Raw genomic sequence first — 14709 nt, forward strand, 5'->3', positions numbered from 1 at the left:
AATCAATCACTAAATGTTTCTTTGAATCAAAAGTTCTCCAATGCTGAAAACCAAATTAACTGCATCTTAATGCTGACCTATAGTGACAATGATATTGACGGAACAACTTTTCCATCTTGTTGCTACTCTGCAGTGCTTGTCTAGTGCAATACCCTGTTTTGTGTAGTTTTGTGTTTTGTAAGTGTTTGTTTTGTGTTTTTGTTTTCTTTTCCCTTTTTTATTATCTGTTAATTACCTTGTATTGACTGTATACCTGTGGACCCTCTCGAAAACGAGATATTGTATCGCAATGGGGTATTCCAAATAAATAATTTCAATCATGACTACTGAACCAACCAGAGAAAGCTTTTCACCATCACAGATATTAAGAAAGGTGCTAATGTAAATTAATTGGGGAGGTTGCTCGTGACCATCAGTCAGTCAGAGGGAACAGCTGTTTCCGGATCCTATAGAGGGCAGCCCATCAAGGTCTTGAAAGAATTACAAATCCTCCTCAAGGTTTCCCAGATTTTCCAGATGCTGAGAATGAACTGTCGTTGTCTCTCTGGCCTATCCACTTTGGCAGAAGAGTTCCATGTGGAATCCACAGGCGCTCCAGTCATCAACAGACCACAGAGGATTAGGGGTCTTGCCATGGTCATATTATAGAACATTAGGGGGTCTTACCATGGTCATAGCTTTTCGCAAAGCCAAACATGATGCAGTGGGGGTTGAATCCATATCTTTTCATAATGAACACGTTTTTATATTCAGCAATATAGGCCACCTTTCAAATCATATGTAAGCTTCACCACCTTTCAACCTATCTTCGTATAATTGGTCCTCACTAATGTTCATGATAAAATGTCACCATTTTTTCCTACTCGGTCGATCTGTGTCTCATAGGAGAGCTGTGGGCAGTTCAGAAACCCGTCCACCGGTGACATCATCGTTAGGCAGATTGTTTTTTAAACACGATTTTAAAATATATATATATTTAGATTTGTATTATCGTGAGAACGATAGCTTCCATTTTCGCATTGCAACTTTTCAGGAATAGACAGCCTGCGGTTTCTATTAGCTTGGATTCCCCATCGATCACGTCACTGGTGGACAGGTTTCTGAAGTGCCCACAGCCCTCCTATGAGACACAGACTGAGTAAGAAATAAATAATTTTATCATGAACATTAATTAGTGAGGACCAATTATATGAAGATAGTTGAAAAGCGGTGAAGTGATCCTTTAATATAGAGCATTTGTTCAATAACAGGGGTCTTCCTGTCTCTCCGGCTCGTTGATAAACAGAAAACACATCTGCCAATTTCATCCAATCAGGAGAGAGTATACCCATTTAACCCATTTTGGACTGAGGTCGCTCAACCTTGTTCCCCCCATCTCAAAATATGCAGTTCCAGGGACCCCCCAGAAGCAAATATTTTAGTTAAAAATGTTCGTTCTGAAATATATATTCAATGATTTGCCACACATTTTAACGATTTTTCAAAAATAGCAGACCTACAAGCGTGCCACTCGGTGGCGCGCTATGAGCTAAATTATAACATGTTTAAAACACCAAAAGGGGTTCCCGCCCCAAAATGGATTAAACAGATTTTATAGTGTTCGTTTTGATCTCGTCTGCTAATGTCTTTGTGTCATCACTTCCAATTAAACATGTTTATCCTAGCCCCGTGGTGCCAGCCTCCAGGAAGAAACCCTAAATACAAAGGGAAGACATCATTGCACATAACAACCACACCAAGGGGTCTAATGAAGTACTGTCACCTCATAAGCACGTGAAAAACTGGAAAAAATAGCTTGATGTAGCCAAAACACTCCCGAGGCAATCGACAACAACTGGATGTATGATTAATTCTAACGCGACTAGTGACGTGACCGCGATGGGCCGTCTAAAACATAATCTTTGCTTAGAATTGGACGGAATGATTTAGATCAAGAGTTATTCACGTTTTAAGATTTTCGATCTGACCCGCTAAAATGGGGGGGGGGGGGACATTTTCGATGACGTCCCAATCGGAAAAAACATCGAATGTTGCACAACAGACACTCCCAGCCTGTGGAGCGATGCGATCGGTTTTGATATCAATAAATCTCCGTCCTTTTATTCATCTCCGTCCTGAGCGCTGGGCGTTCCTATTTGATAGGACGGAGAACTCTGTTTTAGAACACTTTCCCTGCGATTCGTGAGTTGCCCGAGTCATGTTTTCATTGTGTAATCCATGTTTATAACCACCAGACCGAATGGGATATGACTATGAGACGCGTTTTGATGACGTCATCGCAAAAAAGGTCCGTCGCTCAGGCGTGCAAAGGGTTATGGGAAATTGAGCCCCCATTGTTTACAATCAGGGAGAACTTCGTAGCAGTGCGCGGCTGCCGCATCCTGTCTGTTGTTGTGGTCGGCACTTTGGATTTTTCAACACTACAACAAGCGATTACACCGTTTTAAAGTGGATTTTCATGACAAGCAACTCAGCGATCGGTGCTCTGGCTGTTCAAAGGTAACTTTAAACATAGGCAGTCTAGCCTGAAAGACGAGCGTTTAATCCCGGCATTAAAACTGTTAACAAAAACAGATCACTTACCCTACCTTTAATATTCAAGCATACGTCCATTTGAAGTGCATCCAATCTTTCCAACAATTCATCTTTTCAATAACCTCTGCATGGTGGTAACGTGATACAGTGGGCCTCGCTATGGACATCACAAAGTTATTGCTTGAGAGGAGATGGGTTCAGCTTGTATCGCAGTTAATTTAATTTCCTGTTCTATTTGATATAAGATGTTCCACAAACAGTGCTTGCATTGAGTCTTTTCCAGGTAGATGATTTGTTATTCGCATTAGTGTGCTCTTCCCCCAAGCTCCAAACGTTGAGACTCAAACAAGATGATAACATGGTAATACCACCATTAATCACCCGCATCCTTTATTTGGACACGCACGCACGCACACACACACACACACACACACACACACACACACACACACACACACACACACACACACACACACACACACACACACACACACACACACACACACACACACACACACACACACACACACACACACACACACACACACACACACACACACACACACACACACACACACGCACGCACACACACGTATGTTAACAGGCATGTAGCAATTTATCATCAATCAATTCAAACTGGTGACAATTTAAATGTATTTAATAAAAAATGTATCGCGATGCAAACAGAGAAAGAAGAAAATGCAGGATCTTTGTAAGGGAAAGAATAAAAAAAAATTATCCGAAATTTGCCAGGAAAATAAATGTGTTAAAAAAAAAACACGAAAAATCGTATTGTGAACTGTATCGTTGAGTGAATCGTTACATGCCTAATGTATGTACACACACACACACACACACACACACACACACACACACACACACACACACACACACACACACACACACACACACACACACACACACACACACACACACACACACACACACACACACACACACACACACACACACACACACACACACACACACACACTTCCTTTTTCAGTCACTGATGAACAACAGATCTGTCCCTCTGGGTGGGCAGAAATTCTCACAAAAAGGTAGTTGTGCAGGGGTGGAATGCATGTGACAGGTCCCAGCTGCCTGCTAATTGCATCCAGGAAAAACCTCAACAAGCAACTGGACCAGACAGTTTACCACGACAAACTCACTAGTGTAATAAGCAGCCCTAATCTGACGCTCCACGCTAGCGTGTGAAGTGACACTTCAGATCACTTCCAGGGACATGACAGTGCACAGAGAACTGTCGGTGTTAGTAGGGTAGTTCTTGAATATACAGTGTATTGAAAACAGGTGTGGTGATTTTATTTATGGTGTGATTTTAGTTCAACTCAACCCCTACAAGGTTTAGGGGAAAAACAAAGTGCGTGCACGCACACACGCACGCACCCCCACATACACCCCCACACACATCCCATTCTCTAATGTTAACCACTTAAACACTATTTTGTATGATGTTGTTGCACAGCAAATATGGCTCGACAACAAGCAATGCCATGTGAGCTTACTGTATGGATTAGATTACTTGATTCTTTCTACAAAAAAGTATGATAAATTCAGTAGGAACTGGACAGATTCTATGCCGACAGGACTGATTATTGCCATTTATTCTGCACAAGGACTATTAGATAGTTCCACTAATTGCTCCTCGTCATTCTTACCGTCTTCTCTCCACTGCAGGGAAGACAGAAGCTCAGTAAAAACAGCAGTTTTGCTGAGTGGCATTTTAAGTAAACCAAACCCCATGTTGGGCTTTGCAGGAATAAATAAACACCACTCTCTAGGAGACACCTGACACAGCGTTTTCCACTGCCATTAACAAAATGGCAAGTCATGGGATTTCTTGAGGAAGCATATGGGCTCCTATCCCTGCAATAAGACACCAGACACATGCAGAAAACATGGGAAGGTACACTGAGGAAACTGATGGATTTTGGCATCCCAATGCCCTGTTATGTCCCCCTATTCTGGGGACAAACATATACTGTATGTTGTGAGCCTGTAAAATCTTCAATTTTGGTGAAGAGATTTGGTGTATAGGAAAAAAAGGAGTGGACCAAGTATAGAGCCCAGGGGGACCCTGGTCAATTAAGTATACTGTGGGTATAAGTTGTTGACATTATATTTGGTTGTTTCCATTGTTTTGGTGGTTACCTGTGATGTTTTATTGGATACTAGATTTTTACTTCTGAGCTGTATTTAAAACAAAACAATTCACAAACTCACATGTTATAGCCAAGGAAAGTTTCTTTCTCATAACAAAAAAGTTCTTTCGAACGTATCTCGTTACCTAAAAACGATACCTTTCCTTCGAGCAGCTTTGTTTAGCTCCAAACTGTTGACGGAACTTAATACGTGATCTGACCCTATCAGTTATCTCATGGGTTTTGGAACCTCACGTTGGAAAAACCCAATAGATGTTTGGTCTGTAGTGTAAAAGTTTCCTCATCTTTCAGAGCTCAAGGTATGAGCATGTCCTTTCTGTCTGGAGGAGAATGTGTACAAGGTTCTGGTGCAGAGAAAACATGCTCTGACTGATGAAGTGTGTCTTTGAACTCTGAACGCAGATCGCCGTAATCAAGCCAGTAAATGGCCATGGATCACAATTTCCACTTTCAGCCTTTGGGAATCTGAAGGCATCAATGTGAAGTTGATCCGAATGGAACTACACAGTCGATTCGAAACACATGCGTGCCTTAAAGCCTCAGTTCTACTGAGGTGGTGTCACGCGGCAAACATAGCCGATCTACAAGCTCAGAACACGTGACGCGTCCTGAGCTTGCAGATCTGCTATTTTTGCCACATGACACAGACGCTTACAGACCAGAATGCAATAAAGTATAAAACAGACTTAAGTCAAGCTCCAATCTAAAGGCCAGATACAATAGTACCTAGATTACTGGTCATAATAGACGAACATTTGGCGCAAATGGGCAAATATTGTGCGAACATGGCAGATATACAAGTTCAACATACACTGCATCTATTTTCAGTAAAGAGATTTGGATTAGAGGGTCAAAGGAGTGGGCCAAGCGTATAGGGAAACAGAAAAGTGGTTAGAGGGGTTATTTCCAGATCAACAGGAGAGTTTTAACTCAACCATAAAATGTATCCTTTAGGAATTGCTCCACTGTAAGGAAGGCTCTGATAGCTTTGCGGCATTAGACAATGGACGGATGCTGGTTTAATGCAGCATATTTTGTTTCACTTTCCTGTAATGACAATTCAAGATAGACAAAAGTATTTGCACACAGCCTTACGCTTTTATAAGTGTGTGTTGTCTTTGGCGTGGGGCTACCAGAGTGACTGTATTTCTAAGGATATCCATCCCTGTTCAGATCACACCAGTGTTTTTAACTTTGAATTAAAAAAGAGACCATGTTTATTTCAGCATTTAGTCATCCAAGCACAACAATAAAGAACACTGACGTTCAGCACTGACGTTCACTTTGAAACTGAAAACCTATGCTTACTTAACCAGAGTCGGGTCAATACTAGACCCCCTCTACTATTTCCCCCTCTACACAAAATATGTCTGCAAAAAAAACAGATCTACAAGATCACAATGCCATGCTGAAGCGTGTTTCGAGCTTGTAGATCTTCTTTTTCACAGAATATTCACCCCAGGATGCTAGAGTTCATGTGGCCAACTATGACACTTTATAATTGTAATGATTGACATTTTACGGCTAATATATACAGAGATATGCGCGCATGAATGCACACGCATACACACATGAAGCTCAGAGTCCGTTTATACAGCGACACGTGACGTTAGTCTGCATGCCTAAGATCAGATGTAATCAGCTGTCAGTCAGCTGATTGTATCGATCAGCCTAGCTCCTCCTCTGTTCTTTGACTATATATAGAAGTGTCTATTTGTACGTCTCTAAATGTTTTGATGAATTGAACAAGGTGGACCCTCTTGTAAACAAGTGTAATGCTTAATTGGGTTGTCCACTCAGTCACGCCTCATTCGCTCAACAAGGTGGTCCTTTCACAGATGCTGCTGCTGCTGCTGCCAAACTTGCGTCCACCACCCCAGCCTCCACCTTTTGACCAGAGTCTGCATGGCATAGGCCTATAGTCTGCTTGACTCAAGTTAATCCCATTAACAGTCTTGATATGTGCCTGTTCTTGTATGCTCATGGGGGGTTTTGCGAATGTTCTGATTTTGCTTAGCATGCTGCTTCAAGGAAATTCAGAGAATATCTCCCAGTGCGGAGCCTTTAAAGGCAAGTTTAACTGTATACCATGTGTTGCAATTTAAATGTACAATGTACGGTACTACTAGTGTTTCCTGTCTAAAACGTATAGAAGTTGAGTAGTCACACTTGTTTGACTGTTGTTTGGGTGTCAAATGTGCCACCACATTTTGGTGGCAATAAACCTCTTGTTTGAGCCAAATCTGGGTTGAACGTGATCGGTGGAGCTCCCTCTGGTGTTGACGTATTTGAAAGTAGTTTGACAGGAACATGGGTGTCTCTGTGGTGTAGTGAAACTTGTAGACCAGCATCTGTGTCATTTTAGATTTTAGCTATTGTATCTACAGTACAGCTCCTTCTAAAGAAAATATTGTGTAAAAGTTCATTTTGTTCCGTAATAGAGAAAAAAGTGAAACTTTCATATATTCTACATTCATTGCGCATAAAGTGAAGTATTTAAAACCTTTTTTTTTGTTTTAATCTTGATTATAGCATACAGCTCATGAAAATCGAAAAATCCTATCTCAAAATATTATTTTACGAGACCACTATAAAAATATATTTTTAATAGAGAAATGTCGACCATCTGAAAAGTATATTAATGTATGCAGTCAATACTTGGTCTGGGCTACTTTTGAACTAATTATTTCATCAATGGGGCGTGGCATGGAGGTGATCAGCCTTCGTCACTGTTGAGGTGTTATGAAAGCCCAGGTTTGCTTTGATAATAGACATAAGCCTATATTAATTTGTATTGTTCAGGCTTATGTCTCACACCTTCCTCTTGACAATACAACCTAGAATCTCTGTGAGGTTCAGGTCAGGCCAGTTGCAGGCTGGTCAGTTAAGGACAGTAATGCCATGGATCAGTACACCAGTTACTAGTAGTTTTGACTCTGTGGGCAGGTGGAAAAGGAAGATGAAAAATGCAGGTCTAAATGGGTTAAATGGCTAAAGCGAGTGACAGATGGCCAACGGTGGAGGCGACATTGGACTTGGAGATTGCTTTCCAGGGTTGTGTTTGTCCTCCTGATCTTAAGGAATGTGGTATCTACACAGCAATCTTTTGGGCAGATCTAGGCCTATAGATGAGTTACGGTGAAATGATCTTGGCCTGCCAAATTCTGTGGGGATCCCGGAGCGCTCACTCCGAGTGTCATGTATTCTGAGCAGTGAGATATGGTTTCTCCAGCTGTTTCACAGGCCAGGTGGAGGACAGACAGAACCATAGGCTACGTATGTGACCAAAGCTGTATGGCCCAGTAGACTCGGGCTGCAACCGTCGATTCCTTTCGTAGTGATTATTCTATTGAATACTTTTTGGATTAATCGAATGATCTTGAAGCACATTTTTTTGCGTAGATCTGCTATTTTTCAATAGCTAAAGTATAACATAATACTTAAAACACCAAAAGGGGTTCCCGCCCAAAATGGGTTCAATCGACATACACAGGTGTGTGCCTTGAGATTTTATCAATAACACACTGTTGGACAACTGGACTTTGGGTTTCCCCTGTTCATTTAAAAGTATGCAGTGCATTTCAACTTGAAAGTCCCCTCACGAAGATAAATAATAACTAACACCCAATACAATTTAACAAAGTTGCGACTATTCATATTTCCTAAATATCTCCAAGCTATGCCGGAAGGCCAGGAAACGGAGATCATTTTTTTCCGCCCCTGTCCATCTGTGTGTGTGGTGGGCTCCCTACTCAATAGAAGAGTAGGGAGACCACCTCCAAGCACCGCAGATGTACTAGTTACTGTATATTGTAGTAACATACCGTACTCTTAGTACTCTACCACAGGGGTTCTCAACCCGTGGGTCGCGACCCCTCGGGGGGGTCGCCAAAATATTTTAGGGGGTCCACAAATTAAAAAAAATAAAATAATTTTTTTTTTCAAAAATAGCAGACCTACAAGCTCGTAGCGCGCCACTCGGTGGCGCGCTATGAGCTTGTAGATCTGCTATTTTTCAATAGCTAAATTATAACAATGCTTAAAACACCAAAAGGGGTTCCCGCCCAAAATGGTTTAAGGTTATTGTAGCAGTCAATTTATATTGGGGGTCGGGAGGGGGCGGGGCGGGGGTCCCGAGACATTGCCAAAGCATTTCCGGGGGTCCCCGGACAAAAACGTTGAGAACCCCTGCTCTACCATACAGATGGGTCAAAATTACAACGTGGTATTCACCAAAATGTTCCAGATTGCAGCTTTAAGTCTAATGGCCAGAATGGAATCAAACTTTCTGATTGCGTAAACAGAGTGAAAGGCAAATTAATGTAACTTCCACTGAGCATATGTAGAATGCATTGTTGAGTGTGTGACAGACAAGGAGGCTTAGCGTGCTATTTGGCATGGTGTTTGAAAGCTCTCTGTGGAATACCAGCAGATCCCCTCAAATATGTGAATCCAGGAAAAGACTCCCCTACATCCTGACACTTCCTGGCACAGAGGTCATAGAACAGAGAGAGTTACTATGTAACACCTCACTTTGTTCTTAAAGGCCTGACTCCCCCATGCAGTTGATAATAGATACCGTTATCACTGAATTCCTCGGCTCTTCCAAAAGAACATGGTGTATGTTTTTGTAATACTCTGAGGCCATTTTAATATCGGATTAGATATCACAAGGGAAGGTAAATCATCCCATATTCTTGCTCAGGTCAATGCATTAACCTGACGTGCAAAATCACAGTCGCTTCTTTTACAATTGGTACGTTCAGACATATGACATGAGACGGTATTGCATGGCATCGCTGTCGGGCAGAAACCAGCTATTTATTTATTTTTTAATAATGAGTCTGTGTGTGTGTTTTACAAATATTGAACCAATGAAAGTTATTGAGAAAGCACTTCCGACTAAACCTCCTGACTCCATTGGATCTTCAAACTGATCTTCAAACTGATCTTCAAAATCTTCAAACCACCTAACTGGAGTTAGGTGGTTTGTCCCCCATTGACAAAGTCCGATGGGGGAAAACATTTAACATTAATAGTCAAAATCCTCCTAACTCCACTTGAGCCGTATATTTGGGTCATGTTAATATACAGTAGTCATGATAATATAAGGACAGATTCAACTTAACCCATTTTGGGCGGGAACCCCTTTTGGTGTTAGCATTATGTTATGCTTTAGCTATTGAAAAATAGCAGATCTACAAGCTCATAGCGCGCCACCGAGTGGCGCGCTACAAGCTTGTAGGTCTGCTATTTTTGAAAAATCGAAGAACCACTGACATAGAAACATAGCTTTTTCAGAAAACTGTCAGGATATAGAAGACATTTTTAGAATTTCATCTCAGGTCAAAATGGGTTAAGTATCTGACAATGTCTAAAGTCACTGTACCAACTTTGATGAGGCAGTCATTTGAGCTGTAGCCAGAAAAAGTTAATATTTTGGACATACTGTAGCTGGCGTCTGCCTGACAGAAGGAAATAAGCTCCCCATAATCATATATTTTAATGTCTTTTAACCACTTAAACCCTATACCCCCAGACTATACTAGGCCTCTCCTTTTTCTCCTCATATCGCTACATATTTTTGCAGAAAACTGCTGATCTACAAGCTCAGAACATTCTGATGCATTGACTTTTTCATCCCAGAATAGGGATGCTGTTAGGTTCAAGTGGTTATTAAAACTTCGAGGGGAGGGATAAACAAACATGTTTTGGTCCTAGACCCTTCATCAGTGTCAGGGCTGAAACAGTTGCGTCTGATAAATGCCTAAATTGTACATCGTTCTGAAAAGATGGAAAAGGTGTCCTATGAGGACATTCCTTTTATATGTATCTGTGGGTCAACGTGTGACATCTGGGGTGCAAGTGATTCCCCTGAAGATCGTAGGAAGACTGGAGATTTTAAATAAGGGGTACTAGGACCACTAAATATAGCCATAACCTCTGGCAAACAAAATTGTAAATGGGAAACCCGTTGCATTAAAATACGGAGCAGAAAAGGTATAGATGTGCTAATACTACTCACCTCTGGCATGGCAGGATTGAAGGTCACATTGAGGACTGTATCAGAGTGTCTCTGAAGTTTGTGGATGTAGCTACTACTGCCGATGTCATACACATAGGCCTGCAATAAATGAGATGGATAAAATGTACACATCAGATTACAAAGTGCTACCAGACGCCATCTAGCTAGCGTGAGCTCATATAAGTGAGTTGTTGTCTTTTAGCGGTGAATTGTAACCAGTGCAGCCCAGTTCTCCATTTAGGCTGCGAACGCAAGTGATGTGTTTCAAGCCACGTTCTTTCGGCAGCGCCATGGGCGCAGATACATCCAGATGTGGGGATGTTTGTTACCAGACGGCGACTCATCAGATTCCTGCAGCTGTTCTTTATTATAGTTTCCCTGAAAAGAGCTTCAAGTGAGCTCCCTAGGAGGGTCTTTGGGCAGGGAGTCTCCTGTCTAAAGCAGTGGTCCTAACATTTTCATGTCAGAACCACCAAATTGATATGTCCACGCCGGCCCACGGACCCCCATTAGAAAGGATGTTGAAAGAATTAAACAGTAGGTGAGTCTCAGTAACACATAGGACCCTAGTTAGACAGCTTGGGGGGAAGAGGGGGGTCTTTAGGCGAGTCTCAGTAACACATAGGGGACCCTACCCTAGTTAGACAGCTTGGGGGGGAAGAGAGGGTCTTTAGGTGTGTCTCAGTAGCACATGACCCCAGACATGCACACATGGCCTCATTCTTGCCAGATGCAGCAATAAATATCAACAACAACTGAGGCAGGCGGGGGGCAGGGGGTCTGAACCATGACAAGCCGTGCATCATTCATGACACATATGCACATTGTTTGTATGTTGAACTAACAAACCAAAGCTGCAGGTCTACAAATAACTGAGTTTCACGATATGAGAAGTCATTCCGGTTGATGAGCTCACGCCATGATATTAAACCCAAGATGAAAGCAAATCTGCGCGCGGCACGCACGCACGCAAGCACACACACGCACACACGCACACACACAAGCTTTTTCTGGTCAAGTCTGTCATTTGTTAAACTGTACCAGCTCAGTGGCCTTTTGGTTAGAATGTCTGCCCTGAGACTGAGAGGTCAGGGTTCAATCCCCAGCCAAGTCATAACAAAGACCATAAAAATGGTACCCAATGCCTTCCTGCTGCTCCCCGTGTGACATACTACTGTAGTATTAGATTACTGTGTTAGTTTGACGACTTTCAACCTGGTCTTATGTCATGGTGACAGAAGTGCCGCTGTCCCTCAGACTGTTAGCCATGTTTATTTGTTGTCTTCTTCGTATTCGTTTAATTTGTATTTATTGTGTGGATTTCCAACTGTTTTGTAAATGATTTACATTGTGTTGTTTTATTGTTTTGACCCAATGTATCCCCCTTGGGAAAAAGTCCTTGACAAAAGGCCTTAATTGCCTTTTGCCAAGCCAGTTGCAAATAAGAATTTTGTTCTTGGCCTGTTTTGCCTGGTTAAATAGAGGTTGAAGTTTCATTTCATTTCATTTTCAAAAAGCACCAAAACTGTACTTTTTTATACCCCAAAATAGGCGAGCTACAAGCTCACAATGCCACGCAATATGAGCTTGTAGATGGGGTATTTTTGCATCAATAAAAGAAAAAAAAGCCATTTCACAATAGTGGGCTATAGCCAGAGGCTATATGGCTATGTGGGGGTCCTTGTCATGGAAAGTTTGGGAACCCCTGACCACTCTACTAAAATCACATATAATAGGGTATACTACTGATTACTGAAGCATGTGCATTTCCTCTGCATGTCTTGAGCCTTAGTTTTGGTGGAAAATGTGTAATATGATCTTGGGAGTCATTCTAGAGTATGGAGGTCCTTTTTTCCATGATTGTTTTGTGAAATATCGAGACAAGTACAAATGCCTCTGGCTTATGGAAGTCTCAAGGTAGTAACAAATAAGCACGGCACAGCTCACTACCATACGCTCCGTCAAGCTTCCAAGAAACGCTGGAAACGTCCGATCTCGACAGAGATGCTCTCAAATGTCTGTGCTCTGCAGAGTCCACACAATTAATAATGAGCAGCAGCGTTCATATATTATTTTCCGTTGCTTTCACCAAACACATACACCAGAAGAAAGGAGAGATGGATAGGGAAAAGGGAGGCCGTCTTGTGAGATGCTTTGAAAGCGAGTATCAGGCGAAGTCTGGAAAAGTAATTAAAGAGTTCTGCTTCGACATGAATGTTGAATTTGACTTCTATGGAAAAAAGGCCCGTGTCCAAATGCAGATCTGTGAGTCGAGCACGAATTCTGTCCTACCCTCAAGTGGAAGGTGAAAAGTGATATCGGGGTATACGCCACTGTTTTTCTGCCATATCTTCCATCCTCCAAGCCGAATTCAGTAGAGTCGGAACACCTTGCCGTTTTATGCCTTCCGGAGAAACAATCAGTCTAAATGAACGTGCAAGCTGAACAGACACAAACGGGACTAAGATAGCAGCATTTGATCCGGGACTCATCTGGCGAAATGATTTGGCTAACAAATATGTTTGGCGAACGGTGAGACATAATGTAAATCAAAAGGGCGTAGAAGTTTTACATTGACCTACAATACAGATTTACAATCAGAGAAGGGGGTTTTGAGGCATTTAGTTTTGGATTAGTATAACAGTACAAAGCCCTGAACAGCAAAGGTCACATTCTCTCTCCACTCAGTGGTCATCAAATTGTTATGCTAAGATGTGTTAACAGGGCTAATTTACGAAGGAGAACCTTCTGTGAAAACATCTGAGTGAAAGCCGAGTGCACCCTCATCAATTTGACTCTTTTATAGCTCGTAACCCTTTCCTCTTAACCACTTCGTTGACCGGAGTTCCCCTAGGGCTCGCTACTAGGTCAGCTCAACTTCTTCCCTCAAAAATGAATGTCTTTGCCGAAAATAGATTAAAATTGATTATGTTGTGTTCAGTACTGCACATCCTCCCGTCTGCAAGAGAGCATATAAATTGCTCAATAACTGACAGTAAGTAGCCGTGGGGCCCATACGTCAGGAGCCTATCTCCTGTTTCTGTAGTGAGGCAGCTTGATGTACTGGAGAAGTACAACTAAGTATATTTACTCAAGTACTGTACTTAAGTACAATTAGACAGTACAATTCTTGGGTACTTTTACTTTACTGGAGGGTTTCCAATACTTTTATGCCAGAGGCAAATATTGTACTTTTGCTCCACTACAATAATAACTTTTAGCTTTAGATTATTATTACAAGGCACACTAACCACTTCAGACCTATACACATTACAGCCATTTGAAAATAGCAGATCTACAAGTCACAATGCGTCGCGGTGCATTATGAGCTTGTAGATCGTCTATTTTTTATATTTTGAACTTGTGAAATGGGACATTCTGCACAGTGAGTACTTTAAGCTTATTTTGATGATGTCCTGTGTCCAGGTAGCTCAGTCGGTAGAGCTCTCGCCTTTGGACCACAGGTTCATTGGTTCAATCCCGGGCACCGCCAACTCAGCGAAGGAGTAGCACGCCTTGGTGCAGCAAGACGTGCGGGGCGTACTGGGAGCTGATGGTACGGTAGGTGTGGCGCTCCACCTCAGCAATCCATCTCCCGCGTGTTTCCTGGCTGATACCAAGGTATATTAAATGGAGATAAGTCACCGACGTCATTTTCACGCAATTCCAGACGGCAGATTCGTGGCACCATTGGAGCCAAACTGCACCCGGAAATTCGGCAGAATGCACTGGAGTCAATGAGAGCTCAGTGACCAGCTCATGAACAAACATTATTTATGAATGACTGAGATCTTTTGTAAAGTAATCACTTCTGGCAAATAACAGAAGACATATAACACATTATTGTCTGCTGTGTTGCTTTTCAATGTGTACACTGTGTAATTTTATAGAGGTATCTAAAGAGCAAAAAGTATGTTTCTGAACGTGCCAAGTATCGCGAGACTGCCCACCGTTTCCTGTCTG

At 42.0% G+C, this 14709-nt stretch overlaps 1 protein-coding gene across 4 annotated transcripts in view; it reads right to left on the bottom strand.

Annotated features, from left to right (window-relative positions):
- wdr27 (WD repeat domain 27) overlaps positions 1–14709 on the bottom strand; it is a 101923-nt gene that overhangs the window by 19707 nt on the left and 67507 nt on the right. For all 4 annotated transcript variants that reach the window (XM_079512445.1, XM_079512442.1, XM_079512444.1 and 1 more), the window contains one exon: positions 10747–10845. In XM_079512445.1, the coding sequence (XP_079368571.1) occupies positions 10770–10845 (76 nt within the window). In that variant the 3' untranslated portion in view covers positions 10747–10769. The remainder of the gene's footprint in view (positions 1–10746; positions 10846–14709) is intronic.

The sequence above is a fragment of the Electrona antarctica genome (genome assembly GCF_951216825.1).
Source record: "Electrona antarctica genome assembly, chromosome: 10".
Classification (NCBI taxonomy): domain Eukaryota; kingdom Metazoa; phylum Chordata; class Actinopteri; order Myctophiformes; family Myctophidae; genus Electrona; species Electrona antarctica.